This window comes from Plectrocnemia conspersa, unplaced genomic scaffold (genome assembly GCF_051122295.1).
Source record: "Plectrocnemia conspersa isolate PC_06_02 unplaced genomic scaffold, ASM5112229v1 ptg000012l, whole genome shotgun sequence".
Lineage (NCBI taxonomy): Eukaryota > Metazoa > Arthropoda > Insecta > Trichoptera > Polycentropodidae > Plectrocnemia > Plectrocnemia conspersa.
This window is the reverse complement of record NW_028277176.1, coordinates 29,921,173-29,943,059: the sequence shown is the minus strand read 5'-3', so window position 1 is coordinate 29,943,059 and position 21,887 is coordinate 29,921,173. Positions and strand designations below refer to the sequence as shown.

The 21,887-nt window shown below is 30.4% G+C and overlaps 1 protein-coding gene across 5 annotated transcripts in view; it reads right to left on the bottom strand.

Annotated features, from left to right (window-relative positions):
* Positions 1–21,887, bottom strand: part of sli (slit guidance ligand) — a 297,347-nt gene that overhangs the window by 34,987 nt on the left and 240,473 nt on the right. For 4 of the 5 annotated variants that reach the window (XM_088200774.1, XM_088200778.1, XM_088200776.1 and 1 more), the window contains exons 3-5: positions 3,408–3,479; positions 987–1,058; positions 643–714 (exon numbers count right to left, since the gene is read on the bottom strand). In XM_088200774.1, the coding sequence (XP_088056900.1) occupies positions 643–714; positions 987–1,058; positions 3,408–3,479 (216 nt within the window). The remainder of the gene's footprint in view (positions 1–642; positions 715–986; positions 1,059–3,407; positions 3,480–21,887) is intronic. The other variant, XM_088200779.1, reaches the window with a different exon arrangement.

Below are 21,887 nucleotides of genomic sequence, written 5' to 3'. Positions count from 1 at the left end.
CGTATGTAGAAGCCAAAATGAGATATGAAAAAAGTTCGTAATCGTGGTGCCACTGTACTAATTTAAATATAACTTGGTGAGAAACGCGTATTTGTATCCGATATAGTAATTTCATGATTTTACACTGAAACATCTCATTTTTGTTGAATGTCCTACAGATAGAACGAGTAGCGAGAAATTTTTCGATTTTCTGCACAAGAGCAATGCGTTAATATATGTGCTGTATTAGTGTATTAGTAATTAAATATAGGAAAGCATATTTTGATTTGTTTTATGTTAGGAATATCACAAACTAACCGCACCCAAAATGACCATGAAAATTTAATATGCTAAAATGAAAGATGATATCGAAGCCTCACCAGCCAACGTGCTTAAATATAAGATATGCGTGACATTTTTCAATCAACTACCCTACTATTAATTTTAGCTTTAGAAACGTCTATATGCTATGGATACTATTATATTAGAATATGGGTGGGTAAGTAAGGGAAGCCCATCACCAATGAGAGTGAAATGATAACGAAGCCAATGGCGGTTAATGCGAGAGATCGGATGGTTCACAACATATTATCGGGAAATGTTTTGTTATACATCTGTGATGGCGACACCGTAACCGGATCATGGGGTTTCGTGTATACTCACAGTCGGATGAGACTTGCCAGCGCGGAAAATGTCCCGTCCGGGATATGCGTCAACCGGTTTAAATTTAATCGTCTGGAAAACATTATGATTAATGGCAACACAGTCTTACTACTTTAGGCATAATTACACGACTAAATTCCGCGCGCTTTTCCCTGAGAGGATGTGAAAATGGTCGAAATTGGTAGCAACCTTCAGAACGACAGCGTTTTCAGAGCTACTATTATCATAGTAATGAGTTAAAATATCCTTTTAAAATTCAAGCGTTGTAGTTCTGAACGTTTATGTATAAAACTAAAACGTGTGCCAATAGCAAGTTGAATAATAAGGCAATCTACTATACTTACAATCGCTCAAGGGAGACCAGGTCTTGAAAGGCGTCTCTCTCGATGGTGTGGATCTGATTGTCGTTTAGTTGGCTGAAACGATAAAATTCAAGCTGTGAGTAGCATGTAAATTGGAGTTATCTTAATTGAATAGTTAAATAAGTCAATTAATTTTGCTTAAGTGGTCCATTAGAGCGTACCAGCAGTTGGAGCTACGCGGAACGAGCTTTAACACATCGCTAGTATGCCTAAGTTCATATCATTTTACTAAATTAATGTAGTAATTTTAAATAATAATTTTTCTGTAAAAAATAAATAAAATATAGTAAAAATAAAATATAAATCAATTATTCAGGCTATTAAGTTAATTTATACTAGATAGGAATTAAATTAGAAAAGAGTACGTTTTGCAATGTATTTTTCGTCGATAGATGCGATTTTTCTCCATCGTTCAGGCAAGCTTTCGATCTATCGTTTATAAAAGCTATTAGGCTTTGACGCAAAATATTCTGTTAAGATCATTAGAAAAATAATGCTGTAAGATAAAATCGAATGTTAATCAAATAGCGCTAGATCATTAATTTTTTTATAGTGTGATTTTTGTGTTTTAAGACGTGAGATTATGTTTAATTTTTTAATGATTGATGGAAATAGAGATTACAATACCGGTAGTACCGATACTGATAATACCGGTATTGGGGGAAAAATAGACCTTCGGCAATACCTATATTACCGAGAAAATTTTCTCAAATCCGTATATTTTATTTGCTGAAAATAATATTTTTATGTCTTAGAACTACAAAAACAACGATTATCATATTGCTTTAAAGTAGGTCCGAGTGCCCTCATCTCTCACTTACTCTCGTCACTCAAGATGCGAGCGAGCGAAAAGGAATGTTTCTCACCGTACGCGCCTGATATTCATAAACACATAATTATTTTTAAAAACAACTATAATTACTAAACAGCATAAAACTAAACATATAAAAATCAACAACAACCATTAAGAAGGTCCACAGTTGTGCAATAATAACTCAATAATAAGTATAAATTCTGGAATTTCGGCAATAATAATGTTTTTTTTTTCATTATTTTTTGTCAACTATTAGTTGTTATGGCCATGTCTGTTATAAACATAATAAGAACTGACTATATGCTACACTAAATAGGCTCATACCTGAGAAGTAGAATGAATAATGAATATTCGATACCGCGTAAAATTCTACTGGAGTTTCTCAGGATGTTTTTTAGGACCATTTCTCTTTATCTTATATACGTACGATACCATAAAAATAAAAAAAATACAATTTTAACAAGTGCTTACGGCCTTAAACAAATTGCGAATAAATTATAAATATTTTGAGAGGTGGAAGATTAATATCAACCGAATTAATATAAAAGTAATTATTTTCATCTCTGCCACCACTTTTCCAAAATAATGAGAAACAAGCGTTAACTATCTGGGCTTACAGCTTAATTTAATGAGCATATTTTGAAACTTTGCTCTAAAGGGCTTGCCGCCATTGCGACCCTTAGACCGATATTTAATAGAATGAGTGCTTTAACTATAAAAAATAAAACTTTAATTTATAAACAATTAATTATACCCCATTCATTCATACATATAAAATAAAGATCAGTTTTTTTTAGATATTGGAATAGTTAAAATCAAGGAATATACTGATCCATCGATTTAGGCGGTTAAAAAGCATATTTAAAAAAAGATTCCATATCAAACATTGTGGCGATGTACACTTTTTGCACTTGACCTACATCTGGAACATCTCTCACTGCCCAGGCAGAGTATCCTGAGTTACTTTTTGGAGTGCACGCGTATCACTGAAGATTTTTCACGTGATTACATGTGAAAACTATTTGATCGCTTTATTATTATTTTAAGTTCTATGCCTCGATTGATGCCAAATTTCTACCGTGTATATATTTTAATATTCGGATTGTAGTCAACCGTTGAATATCGTTTCATTATTATGAGCAACAATTTAGATATTATATTTAATGATGATTTTAAAACGTAGTTTGTGTTGCTTCTTGTATTAGTAATCACTTGTGCAATTTTTTAAGAACGATTCTTAAAGACATAACATCGAAAGAAGAGTAATTAGCTATTATCGTAATTAAAAGGCAAATGATCAGGATATGTAAAACATTGAGTAACGATGATCAAATATCAAGCTTCATTTGTTTTTGTGTATATTCCATAAATAATTTCTGTTTTTAAAATATAATCTATAGATAGAAGAATTTCGATTTCAATTTAAAACGCAACGATTGATCAAAATAATCGGTATTCTCAAATATACACCTTTTTAGAAAGGTGTATATTTGAGAATACTGATTTTATTAACAATTGAATAAATATGTATAATAAATAGGTTAGGTTGTATTTTTGAAATATTAAAGAAAATTTATTTTTATACTTACAGGGTTTTGACGTTGGTTAGGCCTCGAAAGTCGCCGTCCGTGATTATGCTGATGTTGTTGCCCTGGAGGTCTCTGTGAATGAAAAAAAGCAATATACACATTAAAAACTAGTATAATAAAGTACATTATATACGTATGAATATGTATGTATTTATGCGGAACACTAATAAAACTCAATTTACGTATTAATGGATCGATCAAAGGGCGGTAGCTTTTGACGCGGAAAACGAACCGAACACCACGGTTTAAAATTGTATATGAAATGCTTTGTAAGTCCGTCGTGTTTGCCTCAAAGGTGCAAACGGCTTTATTAGCGATTGTTAACGCTATAATAACATTGGCTTTCCGAGGATAACTTTCGCTTTAACAAAATATACGAACATGACTGTTGAAAAAGTTCTAGAGATTTTATTTTACATTTTTGCGGGTCATCTTGAACTTACTTAACCTTGTCGCTTTGAAAGTACATTTATCAAAAAAGTCGTTAAAAATTGAAGCAGTTCTATTAGACCAGTCTACTAATGAAACTAAACCATGTCGATTATCGCAGACACGAACGATAAGTTCTATATAGCAGAAAAACGAATCGCAATATAATGACGAAATAAACAGTTTTCAATTAAGAAAAAAATATATTATACCATTTAAAAAACCTCTAAAATTCCAATATACCGGTTTGAAACTCCTACATATCATTGCTGTTTTAAAATATTATAAACTATTATACATATAAATGGATAAAATTTAATAACCAACAACATTTAAATATAGTTATTCTTTCAGCGAAATGACGGCTCAATTAAAATGAATATCACAACCAGATACCATACAATTGATTGAAGTACCTATATATTATAGTATTAAGTTGGCAATCAACTTTGACGATAACGATGAACATCGGACAAGACTTTCACAATGAAATTACACCGCAAATAATAATACGAAACAGAGTTACCGACTTCGTTAAGAACGTGATTTACGGTTCAGTTTTTATTTTTACGCTCGTATTTATTATCTCAGCGTTCATCCGGGTACCATTACCGAAGACGGTACCATCTTATTTGTACCACTATTTTTAACCGGGTCTAATGGGTGTATTACATCTGGCCAAATCAAACAGGTAAAATATATACTTGCGATACAGAGTAAGAACATTAATATTTTGTGATCGTGTACGGAAATTATTATGCTAATTCTTTAACACGTATCGCTATTCAAACCAAAACGCTTTTACGATTTAACTATTGACAATGGCTGTGCTAAAACTACATATCCGTTTGCACTTGAACAAATGTGCGGAGAATTCTAATTCAGTGTTATCTTCATAACGGGTTCTCATACATACGAGCATATATGTTTATCATAGACATAATGTAAAATAAATATAAACATTATTACAATGTTGTTTATTACAGTAATATATAAATCAATGATAAAATTGCTTTAATAACGAATTTTATAATTATTATAATAATGTCTGATAATCAGAAGCGACTATTTTGTTTATTCGAAATCTGAGCAAAAATGCTAATGCTCCCAGTTTCTTTTAGTTTTAACTCAATGCTTGCCGAGGATTTTGAAATAACTATCGAAATATTATATTAGGTAATCCCGGAATTAATGTCGTTTTTTTAATAGGCAACTTTGGCTTAGTATTTTTGGGTCCGATGAGCAGTGAAGACGTGCGTTGTAATTTTTTTCTTCTCTGTGATCCTTTGCCTATCTTTTAAACAAAAAAAATCTTTTCTATCCCATTTACAAACAATGGCAGAGACGTGTCCTTCGGAAACACATTTAAGAAGCTGTATGCTGTTTTCGTTTCATTAAAAAAAAACTGCGACAGAAGCAACAGAATGCATTTATGACATTTACGATGATATACTGGACAAAAGAAAGTGCCAAAGTGGGTTCAAAAAATTTCCAACGGGCAATCTCGATTTGAAGGACGAGCTTCGAAGTGGACGGCCCAGTCTAGTGGATAGTCCAGCTCTAAAGGCGGAAATCGAAGCAAATCCGATTATGACCATTGATGAATTATCGAAGAAAGTCGGCACATCACGGTCGAACACCCATCGTTATCTTGATAAACTGCGAAAAGTTAAAAAATAAGGTATCTCGGTTCCTCACGCGATCACCGACGCAACAAAGCTCAACGCCTCAACACATGCAAAATACTGCAAGAAAAGCAACATTTTACCCCGTTTCTCCATGACCTTATCACCAGAGACGAAAAATGGGTTCTTTATCATGATATAAAAAAATAGAAACAATGGTTAAATCGAGGTCAAACCCCAATTCCAACACCAAAACCAGGACTACATCCTCGGAAAGCATTATTGTGTGTGTGGTGGGATTCGAAAGGTGTAATTTATTATGATGTTTTAAAACAAGGGCAAACTGTTACTGCAGCCCTCTATTGTGAACAGATGGACAAATTAAATACGACGTTACAAAAAATTAGACCTGCTCTTGTGAATAAAAGTAATGTCATTCTTCAACATGATAACGCCCAGCCGCATGTTGCCGATATTACCCGTAAAAAAATCCAAGACCTTAGCTGGGATGTTTTATTGCATCCACCCTATTCTCTGGACTTGGTACCGAGCAACTTTCACTTATTTCGCTATTTAGAAACGCAATTAGGGAACAAAAAATTCGACAATTCGACAAAAACTGAAATCGGGTCTTTCGGAGTTCTTCGAATCTAAACCAAAAGCCTTTTATGAGAAAGGAATTTTAGATCTAGTAACAAGATGGCAAAGAGTCGTAGATAACACTAGAAATTACTTTGTATTAAAAAAATATTAAATAATTGAAAAAAAAAATAAGTTTGAGTTTTAATAAAAAAACGACATTAATTCCGGGATTACCTAATATAATAAAACAAGTATTTCTTCAGAAAAATTGTTATTTGCCTCTGAATTAAAAACCAAATAAAATATTTAAAAAAAAAATATTTTTTTATAATTTTTAAAGTAGCAAAAGTTAATTTATTAAATTTCGTAAACGATAAAATATGATAATATTATTCGTAAGTTATATAGAATTTAAAAATATAGTTTGAATAATGAGTAAAAAATAATTTTATGTTATATAAAAATAACACAATAAAAAGTACTTAATTAAAAAAATTACTTCTTCTGCCAAAAAGATTATAATCTAGTGCACAACTAAATATAACCTGAATCAATTACTTTAAACAGATTTAAATTTAAAATATGAAAGATAAAATTCAATACAAATTACCGAAAAAGCACACAGCTATACAATATTACCTTGAAAATATGAGTAATTTCTAGAATTTCGGCAATAAAAAAGTGTTAATTAAAAAAAAACAATTTACGACACAATTGTACCGTAGATAATGCAACGATCCATCAGGGGAAAAATTGATTACCTACGTTATTGTAATACATAAATATTATACAACCGTGTTTTTAAAGTTGGTTGGTTTTTTGATGATTTTTTATTAAATAATTAAATTTTTTAGAATAACTAATGGTCATATACGGCATTAAAATATTCAGATTGGAGTAATTTACTTGCTTATAAAATAATAATAAAATTTTACTGCTGTAGCGCACAAATAATAATTTTGACGGATTTTTTTTACAAAGCAAATAAATGTACGTAAAATAATTAAAATTACTTTAACTTCTTACTCAATCTAATATTAGTCATAGTGTTTGTTCTCGAGAATTTCTAAAGAAAACGTGATTTTATAGTCTTTTTTGTTAAACAATAAATTTGTACGAATATTTCTAAATGTTTTATAACGCTGTATAAAAATGGGTGGGTCAGTGGCAGATGTTATGGAGCCTTTCAATAGGGATCAGAAGTATTTGAATAGCACAAAAATTGTTACCAATATTCTAATTGGCTTTATCTTTGCTTTGGTAATCTAAGAGCAACATTAACAATCAGATAAGAAGAAAATACTCTGCGTGGGAATCAGCAGATTTTAAAAATGTGTGGGGGCTTTCCACAAAGTTGCCTATCGGTAAACTTTAATCTTATTTTGAAAAATGTAAATGAGCAGCAGCTTATACTGAAAAATTTCTCTACGATTCGGGTGTAAATACAAGAGTTCGACATTCTTTCGTAGCTCGACGTTCTGTATTAAATTGAAGTAGATCGATCCATTCTTGTCTTTCAATTAATCACACATCTTTATTTAATAAGCAAAATTACGAAATTCGAGAAGTGAAAATAAGAATTCTTTGAGAAATGAAAAATATCGAGAATGATATTTTGTTGGTGGTAAGAAATTTATATAAGTACAAAAATATATGTAAACATAAATAAATGTATATTTTCCTTAAAAACGAAAAAAAATCTGTGGCGATCATTTATAACGCCAAACAGGTTTTTCAAAACGAGGTAAGAAATCAGAAAAATTTGTCAGTGGGAAAGTTTTTTTATATAAACTTCTTTTCCTTCGCCCAATGCAAGATAATAGGATTCGAGCCACGGTCTAGAAAAAGGCTTAAACGAGTCTCAATAGAAGATCAGACCGCCACCAACGGGGCTTTGCCCTTGGCTGATCGCCCTACTCCACAGAAGAAAGAAGACGCCAGGGCTTACTCCTTGACTGGTTAAACCTAAATAAAAAACGCTACCAGAAACGGTACCTCCTAATACTGCAGCCCCTAGATCTACATACACGGAGAGAGCCAACAACAACCGCAGCCCCTAGATCTACATACACGGAGAGAGCCAACAACAACCGCAGCATTTCTATTAAAAACCTGCCTATTATGATAAAAAATACACATATTTTTTTCATAAGGAGGTTCATGCAATGTTATCATAATTGAAAAACGACTGTCGGTGCAATGAACGCAGATAATTATCCAGTTCTTCTTCAGAAAAAATGCAACAGGTATCTCACTAACGCGCTCCACTCTATTGAGCGTCAGAATAGTTAAATAAATAAATAACGATCCGCATTAATGGGGAAGTGTCTAAATTTAGCACTTGAAACGTCTACATATTAAATTGAAAAGTTTCACATCAATCCCTTGCAGCAAACACTCCGACCAATTACACGAGACCCCTGACAAACTTGCAGATAGAAACGTTATTAAAACGGCGCCGGATTAGCACTGCCGTGCAAACAGTTTCGAATTCGAATTGCAAATAGAATTATGTATTTGTCCCTACTCCTAGTAGAGTTCTGCTCTAATCCTGCTCGTACTACAACTGCTAATCCACCCTGAAATCCCATCAAACGACGAAGCGTCACGTCTTTCGGTGATTATTTAAATAATTCGCAAGTTTACTATTCAGCCACGGCGCCGAGATCAAATCGACATTAGTCGGTGCATGTCACACGTGGCGCTAATGGCGCTTAACACGCGCCAGCCCGCTAATTTGATAGCTTTACAAGCCCTGACTCTGAGATATTAACGGCCGTTATGTATTGCCGTTGCGTTGCGGTCGTGGAAAAAAAAGCGCGAGCGTCACGCGTACGTGCGACAATTTGATGTTGTGAATTTGGATGAATGGAGATGATTTGTGATGTTGGCATGTTTCATATACACCTAGAGATTTTAACATATTTTTGGAAAAATCAGCAAAATATATTTTTTATTTATATTGTGAAGTAAAATAAATAGAACTGTAATCCTGATTTATGATGATCTACCGAAATTAATTACAAAATAATTAAAAAACAATAGAGCTTATATGAGATTCGAACTCAGATATTTGAAAAATTAGATACCGACCATACCACTGGAACTATTAACATTAACAATTTTATTAACATTGTATGATTAGATTTTGCCACAAACAATTTTTTTTTAAAGAAATGTTGTTAGTTTTATTTTTTAATGGTTGTCTAAATCCGATATATCGACTTTTGCTACATTGAACAATTGCCAGATCTGACGTCAGCATTAACACATTGAATACCGTGTGCACAAATCTGTGCGTTTCAGAAACTGCATTGCGTCCGTATGCACAAATTTGTGCTTTTTGTCATTTAAACTTCATATAACAAAATCACACGTTAAACTGCATCTTTATCGTAGCGTATTAATTTAGTGTTCAAGCCAAAGATGTTACTAATATTATATTAAAAATTAAAAAAAATCGATACTCAAAATTCCAGAGGCTCAAAACTCGGGTAAAAAAAAAATCGTTTCCAGTTATATTCGTAATAATTAAATCAGTTATCACAAAATTGTGAATCGCGTACCAAGAAAATAAAAATGTTTCTAAATAATTTTTAACACTTTACGGTCAATATACGCGGTGATACTCAACCGTGCAACTTTGACACTTTGTTTGATATTTGCACAATGTAACAGACAAAAAGGTTTCTTTAAACTACTAACAAATACAATAAAAAACGCACATTCACCTCCAATGAAGATAAACACTCGTAAAAAATATTATATTAGTATTTATACATACATATTTTAACATTAATGAAATGTTTGTGGGGTCTGAACTCACTGTTATAATACTGAAATACGGAGATTTCATTCTAGGATTGATATTTTTTTAAACTATTGCCATAATTAGTAGTAAAGCTAGCCATTTTTTGGTTTGAATACACTTTGCCATTGTTTCTGTATTTATATTAGTTCAGAGGATTTTGTTTATATTACCAATTACACCATACGGGTGGCTTTTAAGATAGTTTTTAATCGAATCCCACGTTTATCCCTTATCAAAAATTTACAATAGATACATTTTGATTTATGATGGGTACTTTGTGACTTGATATGCTAAAAAACCTTTTCTCAGGGTGATGTTCCATTTTAATGTTTACGTTTAAATGCCGAACTTTTTATGATTTAATAGCATACTATTCAGATTCTCAAGTTTGTAAATTTGGCTAAAAGCTTTTCGAACGTTTAGACCTACCGATTAATTCGTTCTATTAGAGGGAGGAGGTCTAATTGTGAGTAAAGAGTGGTTTAATTTATGAAAACGACACGATAAATACTGTTTGATTGTTTTCAATAATCTGCGTCTCTATTCTAAGCTAATTCTTATAATAAAATTCAAGCTTAAAAATTTTATTAAAATAGTAAAAAATATATTAAATTACTATAGAAACTATTTTTCTGCAAATAATATTTTTTTGTGAATTTAATAAATTTATACGTTAATAATTATACGCTTGTTTAAAATATCTTAAGTAGATATTTTATTAACACATATACCAGAATAAAATAATTAACTTAAATTAAATCAGCGTAGAGTATAATATTTATTAAATTTAATAATATTATAAAAAGTTTAATTTTATGTATAATATATAAATCACTACAAAAAATATAGTTAGAAATAAAATATATAATATAGATTTTTTTACATTATTAGTGTATATAGTTTTTACTAGCATATGTATTTTTTATCATTTTATTATGGCTATGTGTGATATTATATTATGTGCAATATGTTGATTATAATTTTCGTTACAAAGATTCAATAATCTTATTTATTATATATACACAAAATATTATGACTAAGAAAATGTACTGTAATGTATACTAATGAAATCATTGTAAACTTTTACGTCGCTTAAAAGCAAAAGTGATCATATGACATTTTTCCTAAAATTGATTTAAGTATGTAAAACAATAAATAAAAAATCAAACTTAGTAATATTTGTTTTAAAGCAAAAATTAATATGTTAAAGTATATCTTAGATTCAAAACACTGATTTAATTGATCATAGTCTCTTGCACGAATCTTTAAAACTTCTATATATAGATGTTTATAAAAAGTTTTTACGGCATTATATAATATTTTCTATATAATTATAATAAAAAAAATCGTTAAAATAATAAGGCAATATTTGTATAGCGATTGTATACCTAAATTTACATATATTATGATTTATTATTATTGATGACTAAAATTTTTATTCTAAATAAATTTAATATTACAAAAAAATAAATAAAAAACCTAATGATCAGCGTATAATTTTACATATAAATCGAGTTATCTTATCTTTCTAGCAAAAACTGTGGCGTACTGTGTAATTAATAACCATTTTCTTCTTCAAACAAATTTCTGAGAAAGCTCCAAAATTATAATTGACTATATAATTTACGAATGTTATTTTGCATAGCACGATTCGAATAATTATAAATGTATCTTTTAATTAACCCGTCCGTTAAATATAAGCTTAAAATATTACACAGTAAGCATAAAACCTTTCATATAATACAATATACCTTTATAGACTATAACAACGTATTAATTTTCCGATTAAAATATGCGTCAAGTTCACGGGAGCTTTTAGGGTTTAACTGTATTCAAAAGGTTCTCTCGCACTTATAATTAAACATACGTACGTATTATTTTATAACGTAAAAATTATGAATCAAAGTATAATTAGAATAATTTTAAATACAGAGCTACATGCATGTATTGTACATATCTTTACTATATACTCAAAACGGTCGGTAGCCGCCAAGTAGCTTTCGCGGTGAACCCACCTCGGAATGTTATCATTTCGGTCAAAATAAACCACAACCGTGAAATTTATGCCATTAGCCGAGTAGTAGTGGTTAAATTAAAATTATATTTAACTGTGTATATTTTCATAATACAACTCGGTATAGCTCAATTCTTTTATGTTTGAATAAAGTCATTTTCTAATATTTATGCATTACACGTACACGAAAAAGTACGTTTACGGAACGAAGGAGATAATTATAGTACGCTAGTCGGAGAATGCGTGGAATTTGTTGATTGCACAGAGATTGAGATAAAATTTGAATTTATATATAATGTACACATGTAGTCTGTAGGTGTATAAAGGGGATAAATAAGCCTTTAATGATTGGTGGAGCTTTTAAAAGTAGTGAGATATAGTATAATAGGTATTGATTAAAAGTTAAATATGCATAAAATGTATTAAATTATGTATAAAATTGTATTACTATCAATTCAACAATAGCATAATTTTAAAACACACAAGAATTAAATAAATGAGACACGTCTAAAAAATCACGAATAAGCTTTGATTCAACTATCCTTTCTAATTATCAGACGGTCACATAACTTTCACAAAGGAAAGGATAAGAGATGGAGCTAAGCACTATCACAATTAGACTTTGCTTCCATTCTCTAAGCTTCCTCGAAGGACCAGTGTAAAGAATTTAATTTTTAATCACATTAACAATCACTTAATAATCATTTTGACTCACAATACTATAATATTATTATTAATTACCATAAGCGAGATACACTTCTAGAAACAACCCTAATGGCATTGCATCAAATAACATTGTTATACATATCCTTTGTAATTATCAAATGGTCGCCCACAAATGGCTACCTGAAAATATCATTCGCTCGCTCATTCATAAAGACTCGTTAAATTTAATCAAATACCAGAACTAATCTATTTTCATAACTCCGAGGCTCTACTACTTTTATACATTCATATTTCTATTTTGTACAATACATTGTTATCAAACAGCTCTTACTAGCTGCAAAAGTCATTCAGACAGTAATCCAGAAAAAGTTAAATATATAATATATGTTGTGAAAACTATGATTTTATTTAAATATTAAACTAGCATTGTGCTTGTTAAAAAATAAAATGTGATTTTTATAAATAAATAATATTCCATATCATTCGCAGCGCGACTTTAAAAAACACAATTTTTCAAAACAAGTTGGATTAGTGTGTCAATGTGCGATGACCTCAGTCAAAAATTGCTTAATACTCAATTTATACTTCATTCTAAATTCTAATTCTATTTTTGTGGTACTCAAACATAATATATACTGATTGCAGTGGCGTTGCTAGGAACAGAGTAGGGGGGCGGACCGCCCCGGGCGGCACTTGCTTGGGGGCGGCATTATCGCGATGGTTCATGTATGTAGTTCTTAAGCTAAATGCGCTAAAAATACATATTTACGAATAACTAAGAGCAATGTTGAATATGTGAAAACAATAAACAACAGTTTAACGAATGCTGATTTTATAACCCGGTTGTATAAATAAAAATATTTTTGGCTAACGCGAAAATTTGGTCACTTTCTTATTTAATCGAGTCGACAAAGTGCTAAAGTAATTAAATCCCTGATAAACATTAATATATTTTATCAAGCTTGAAGACTGTTTTGCACATTTTTTTAATATGCATATAATTATTGTGCATTTTTCTGACAAACTTATTGTAAATTAAAATCTGTTTTTAAATATGCTTAGTTATAGTTACTGCTTACTAATATTAATATAATAATATTGTGTTGATAGGAATTATTATAACTAATCATTTAATTAAAAATGACTTAATAATGCCACTTTGCTTCGTGCATTCTGATACATATGCTATGTAAATCTCACATCATGAAAATATTAAGAGTAATCATATAAAAGTCACACTAAAAAATATCTAAAGATAATAAAGACTAAATCTGTTATCAATTTACACTTTTAACGTGATTTGTCAGTCAGTCACTTGATTTCTCTAAAATATATATAACTTGCTTTGGTATTTTAAGCTTTACATCAAGGTTATTCAAATAATCGTTAAATTAGCAGTACACGTTTTGATCATTAATCATTACGGTCGAATTCCTTTCCCGAGAAACGTTAATCAAATACTATTATAAACACACAAAATCGGTTTTATTAAACATTGATAAAATTTACGATAGCATTCCCGAGAATCTACCAACAAACGAGGACACGTTCCACGAATCAGAAGAAGATATTGAAGAAATTTATTTACACACACGCATACATATTAAAAGTAAGCATCGCACATAAACGCGTCCACCTATTATGTACACAATTTATATACACACATTCACCGAGAGGAGATCCACCGTTAAGGAACGATTCGCGATTGCGTTACGACGACCGGTTTTCGCCCAGAAAAATTGCCCTGGGCGCAAACAATAACCAACAGGGCCGTGTAATTGGTCGAGGAATAATTTCGTATGTTTTAAAAAGAGGTAGGTATGTGAAGTATCAATGCTGCAGGTTTAAAAAAATGAGACAATGATTGACTACTTACAAAGTTGTCGAGAAATAAACGTAGCAATATTTAACATAGACAAATTTTATTCTACTCAAGTTGTTTTATAGCATTTATATATTAATTGGAGGACATATAAAGTAATTTGTCAAAAATTATATTGAACAACGAAGTGTTTGCCCTTTTAAATATATCTCTCATAAACGATGAACTCGTAGAGGCAATTTTGATTGAATTAACCTGATTTTGATTATCGCTAGAGAGCGCCTAAACATTGCTTCCATCTAGCTAGATTTTTAATAATGTAAATTATTAAGTTACCTACTCTGTCGTGTAAGCAAGAGACTTTAAATAATCCGTATATATCATTATGTAATTATATTCAGTTGTATTCGATGATATGAAAAAATGTAGTCAAATAAAAATATAATCGAAGAGATCAAATATATTTTGCATCTGTTCAACCCACTTTTTGTATGTCAAGAAAGGCGAAAGGATATGTCTGAAACACTAAAAATAGGACGGAGTAAGGTAGAGATATAACTAAATTTATATAGGATTCTCCTAAAACATTTAAAGGGTATTCGAGTTTCAAGTCAAACATAGATATTTTATTCGATCGCAAAGCCTCTTTATACTTTACTTTCTGCGTATTTGGCGTGAGGTTTTTTTTTGTAAAAAAACAAGGAAAATCTCTGTCAGCAGGGGGAAAATGTCGGGGGTCCGATTTCGACGTAATCAGATAAAGGGATTAGGGCCTGACCGCGACCGTTAATTCACTCGGTCGTGTGTATACATTTTGGAAAATCTTTCGTCGGCTAATCCCCGTGGGAGTGCGACAAGTGGGATTCGTTTCCAGCTACTCGCTTAATCCCGAGGGAGCGCCGCGGGGCCACTCTCGGAGGCCCCGCGCGAAATTAAGATTAAAGCTGAAAGACGGAGAAAATATGCGGTTTTTAATGTGATTAAAAGTGAAAAAAATGCAGTGTTTGCAAACGCAAAACCGAGATGAGCCTTTGCTCAAAGTTTAAAACTAAATTAATTAAAATAAACTGTAGATAAGATAATTATATTTATATTATAGCCGATATAGTTTTAGAAAGAATATTTTTTTTAATTATTGTTTTACCCAAATACTCAAAAATCATTTTTATATGCATTTTTATCATTAGCTAATATATACAATAGAATTATAAATTTTGGCTCTAGAAGCATAAAATCTCTATTTTTGTTGCAAAGATTCAATATTTAATATAAATATAATGATTGAATTATTATAACAAAACAATTTTTATTTACAGTATATTTATTTGCAAAATTCAGCGTTATAATCACGTGTTTTTAAATAATGCCCTGTGATTGGTCGTTCGCCGTGAGGGATATACTGGCACGTGTAAGTACATAGGACCGTGATAATTTGTTGTTTTTGAGGTATGATTGTAAAAAATATTATCTTATCGCCATTTACACTTTATTTATAAAATTTAAAAATCGATGTTTTCTAAAATTTTACCTAAATCCCAACCCGAGTTTAATCTAACTTATAAATATGTATTGAATATTCATTATTGCGTATATTATACGATCAATTTTAAAAGTGTTATATTTAATAAAAAAATAAAATAAAATATAATTTTTCAGTATTTTATCAGAGCAAAGTTGTTGCTAATGAATATTATCGGTTTTACAAAAAAATCGATATCATCATAAAAAACAAGTCCGAAATGAATGTGTATTGTCAGCAAAACCGTACTAATGATTTTGGCACCCTTGGCAAATATTAAATATGGCGCTCCATTATATATTCTTTTTAATAGCTAAATGACAAAAACATAATTACAGAATTAAGATAATTATGAAAATTATTTATTGGTTTATAAGTTATTTTTAAAACAATAAAAATACAAACGATTTTTTCGCGATACTAATTTAACTGTTTATAATAAAAAATACATCTAAAATGGTACTCACAACCGAAAAAAGGTTAAATTTGAAGTATCAAGATGGTGACCAGTGGCAATTACATACAGATTGAGCCGCTACAATACTATTTTTATTAAAAATATATCGAGTTTACATGTTTTATATTTAAATATACGCGAGTGAATGGTAGATGAAGCACCACCGGCCGTTGTTTCTCGTTGAGGTGCGCCAAAAAAATTTTTCATTCACTATGGAAAAGTTTTGGCCATAATAAATGAATAAATAAATATATAAATAGACCCCCACAGTACGATCTTAAATATTTTTGATTATTTTTAATCTGCTAAAACTGACTTTGTAAAACCTTAGATCTTTGCGCCCTTAGAAAATGTCCCTTTGCCAATTCCTTCCTATGGACCTGATTATCAGTGATGTTATATTTTAATTAGTATAAATATAATTTCACTAACTCAGCCAGTGCAAATGTATCAGACAATTGATTTACAATTTCACTGCTCTGTAAAACAATTAAATACTATAATAATTAAAATAAATTAAACGAATTACCGAAATAAAAGCTTAAGAACAATAGTCAGGTTAGGTTAGTTTGCGTTTGAACAGAAAATGAACTGTAAAATTGAGTTTCATAGACATTTTAGATCAGCAAATAAGTTCACTAGCGCCCTATCAAATGTATTCGGATATGATTTTACTGGTGAAAATATAATTTACTGGCAATTCACTGTAATTGTAAGTATATATTAGTATATAAATCGTTTTTTATCATTGTGCAATAAAAGTTATAATAAGAGTTATTTTTATCTTTCTGCAAAGGGCACTTAATAGGAGCCCGGTGAATTAATCACCGGTGCTGTTTAAAACACGACACCACGAACTTTTAGCAAGTAAAATAAGACCGCAAAGTGTTGAAGTTTTCGCCGATAAGTCACCGGTGCTTAATTGGAAAAGTTAAAGGAGTCGGGTTCGATTCATTTTGAGTACTTAGGAAGAGCTAGGTAAACATTGCATTCTCCCAAAGCGTCATCTTGATAATTACGATAAGAAATACCTTATAATAAAATGTTGAGAACCAATGTATTATTTTTTGCTCACTTTTTCGCACGCCCTCGTGATTGAATTGTTAAATCGCGGCGATGAACACATTTTCGAGATTAAAACAACAATGATGATGCGGTGGTGCAAAACGAGAACGTTTGCGATCCCAAAAAAGGTTTCACAATGGCGATTCGTGTTACGATTGTGTCGCTTTCGTAGATCGAGGACAAATTCTGAATTTACAGGACTCATTGATATCATTGGGTATAAAAATGTTTCTGCATTTCGTATGTTTTATACAGAAATACACACATAAAGCGAGATCGAGATATTATTTTATAAAAGCTTTAGTGTAGTATATAAAAATATCACTAAAAAAGAAAGTTGAGTTTCTCTCAAATACCTTTCTTAATTTTGTTTTTGCATACAAAATTAAGATACTTTTATAAAGGATACTTTTTATAATTAAGGATTTTATCTTAAGGTTAATGTCAATTATGTAAGATGCTAATTCTGTAAAGTACGCTAAAGCTTTTATTCTCCTTGTTTTCGCCAGTATAATATATTGCTTAATTAATTAGGTAATTCTAGTAAGTAATGAATCTATTTTTATACACGCTTACCATGATACGTTGTATTATATTAATTTACATACATATATCATATATATCGGGATCCTCTCTACGTCACAATAGCTCACTTTTAAAATTAAAATAAGATTAATCGTACGCATATGACGCAGCAGGTACGCAGGTTTGACGAGTCACTGTCTTTACGTTAATTACGAAGCCGTTGTTTGAGAAGCGCTGTGTAAATGTATAAATACACAACATACACTTTGTACATAAAATAATGCAATAAAATATATTTATCATTATTATTCGCCAAAAACAGATTGCCATCGGCGATGGATTACGAAGGGCGCTAAAATTGCGTTCCGAAGGGAATTTTAACATAAAATTGTAGAGAGAATGAGAAATAACACAAGAGCAAACACTGGAACGAGAAGGTTTGTTTAAAGGCCCGATTCAATTATTAATTTTGTTAATTAATAGCGCATTGCGTATTGTTTTAACGAGACGGCTGTGTAAACGGTTTAACGTTAAACATTTACAATTGGAAAATGACTGCGCACTTAAACGTATCGGATTAATTATTATTGCTATTATTTTATTAACTTGATTAAGAAATAGTGCTGTAATCTCAACAATGTAGTTAACTACTCAATTTCCAAAAGACACACCAAAATAATATGTAATATAAAAAATAAATTAAACCAAAAACAGATGCATTAGTTTATTATAATAAGAGAAGAATAAGTCAAGGACTCTTTAGAAAACAATATCAGAGCACTTTTTATGCTAGTTGGAATTTCTCTGAAAATAACGAGCTTTCCGTTTCGAGTCTTGCATGTAATACAATTAACCTAGATGTAAAAACTGTCGCCAACTACTGTTTTATGGTAATTCTTTGAACCTAATACATTTATTCACTTTATAATTTTATATGAATATGACACATTTAAATTTATTTTTTTAGTGAATGTGTATTACCAGTGAAATTATATCAGAATACATTTTCACTAGTAGATATATATTTATACTAGTGAAAATATAGTTTATTCGATAGGTGCTAGTAAAATTATATACTGCTCTAAATTGAAGCATGTAAAAAAATGACGCAAATATTGATCTACAATGTTACAGGGAAAATATATTTTCACTGGAATTTAAGTGAAATAATATCAAAATACATTATCACTGGTAGACCTGACAGGCACTACTGAAATTAAATGCTGTTTTAAACTGTCATTGTGTGGCGTAGTCTGTAATATATAAACTAGCAACCCGAGAACTCTCGCCATTCCGATCTTAATAATTTGTAAAAGTAAAAACAAGATATGTATAACATAATAATTTATTTTTAGACGATTATGAATTCCCTGTGGGTCTTTGAGATTTTTCCCCCTTCGATTAATAATAAGGAAGGTTAATATTTTTCCTGTCATTTTCAGGTCCCGAACGTTTGAGTCAAATTTGATATTTATATTTAGACGGTATATATTTACAGATTAAGTAAAATTCAAAACAGTTGGCCACCACTGAAAATTTGATTCACGCCCGTCCGAATCGTTTACAATAACATTAATAATATCCTTTCGGATCTTTGCAATATAAAATAACTGTTCCGGGACGCATACGTCTAAAGAAGGCGTAGGGTTCAACGGGCACCACGCCGTTCTGGAACGCTTCCAGCACACTGCAATTATTTTGATTCACGACCTGAAAATCCTGGCTAGGATATGAAATATTGTTACATTATTTTTTTGAGAGATGAGAAAAAAATGCGCTTTCCGAACACGCACCCAGCGCTTTTGATTGATGGACGCCTCTCGGAAAAAAAATCAATTAACGATAACATCATAATAAAGAACGATATGATATAAATAATACTTATCTCATGATACATTATACGAAATGAAATCAATGGCAAATATAAGTATCGATGACAAATTCGGCCAATGAATCGGGTGATTAATTAATACGAAATAAACTCGGAGTCACGTAATCGCGTTCTAGTCACGAATGTCAAAAATTCATTAATATAATTACATCGAAGGAGCAGTCCATAAATTATAAAATAAAGGATTAATTGCCAGAGAGCCTTGTTAAGCGAAAGAGCGACTTGTAAAAATAGCCATAAATCTCCGACACTTGTTGAGACCAAAGGGGGCCAAAATTCAATTCGCGCGTTTAGATTGGACTGCGAAACGAGTTTTGCGAAATTATTTTCAAAAATTAGAGTTTATATTAAATTTAGGAAAGATTAATTTTTTTAATTAAATAATAAGTTTTTCAGCAACTAATATGAGGCAATATTGTAATGCTATTTGTATTATTTTAACTTTTGAATATTACTATTTTTTTTGTATCTTATTTAATAATTAAAAATGGAGAATACATAATACTAATTGGACAATAATTTATAATATATACATATATATCCATATTTCTCCTTACTTCCAGCAACAGGAATTTAAGAAAGAAAAAATAAAAATAAAATGTAAGGAGTCTCTCACTAGAGGCTTTTATTAGATAATTAACATAAATTTATAGTATGTTTAATTAAGTAAAATTATAGTCTTATCTTTACCCTATTATGTTATTTTATTATAAGCTAGTTGATAGCACTTTTCGTCAACAAATGTACGTCTGAGGAAAATCTATCATGTATAACAAATACAGTATCGGTCCAAGAACGCTACTCTGAGGCACACCCGAAATAAATTTGGTACATTATTGTGTTTATTTCTCCGATTTTAATTTGGAAGTGGGCATTTTCAGATAGGACTGGATCATTAAGAAGATACTGTGTGTAAGCAGTCACAAAATATCGTGCTACACTTTGTTATATTTAAGAACAAAGCTGAGCAATATTTTTAATACCTTTATTGATATATTTTGCCAACTATAGTCAAACTGATGATTGGGTAAAAATATTTTATAACTGGTTTAAAAACATATGTATAATATTATATTTTATAAAAAAATACGTGTGAAAATAATAATTATGATATATAGTGTATATTAAATATAGATCTACTATGCAAATAATATAATATAAGTAATTATTTATTATGAAAGCCTACAAATTTATAAACTGATATTGTATTTTATTATATAGGGTGTACTAAGTATATGGAGGTCTACAATATAAATAAAGTAAAAAAGGCAATTATTTATACAAAATTATAAATAAATTTAGCAAACTTAAAAAAATTCTCGATGAATTTTATAAGCGTTATTCACGAATCTGGTTATTATAGCATCGAAGTTAAATTAACCACTCAGTTCCAAAAAGTGTAATTGAAATTTACGGCCGTTGCAGGAGGATTTTTTAATTTCTTTTTAATAATAATATAGCAAAATGTACAAAGCACGACGACCGACATTGATTCATTTAATTCTTAAAATCGCATCTTCTTAAAATTAAACATGAACTGAACAAGTAATTTATCGTCATTTATTAAAAAAAAGCGTATTTGTAACGATAAAAATATATGTTATTTTATAAAGTAAATTTTAAATATATTTACTGTTATAATAATACCATAGTTAGAATATATGACATCAAAATATTGAAAAAACAATTTAGATTCAATATCCATATATCGATACAGAAACACATTACACATGTCATCGATTCACATCCATAAGCAATTATATAAAGCTCATCGGGAAACATAGACGACACTTGCAATTAATAACTAATGTCGCGTACGTCGAAAGCACGAACGTTACGCAATTTAAAAAGCATTACACGTGATACATCTACACAAGTAAATTCATCCACGTAATATACGTATGGTCGTACACCGCGATATGGATATAATTATATTTAATGCCGTAATAAAATTACGCTCTTAACCCAATTTACACGTAACGGCAGAAATTAAACAGTGGCGAAAAGCACTTTACGCGAATTTCTAAGACACGAAAGATGACAGCGTTGTACATCGTATTTTGTATTATGAATG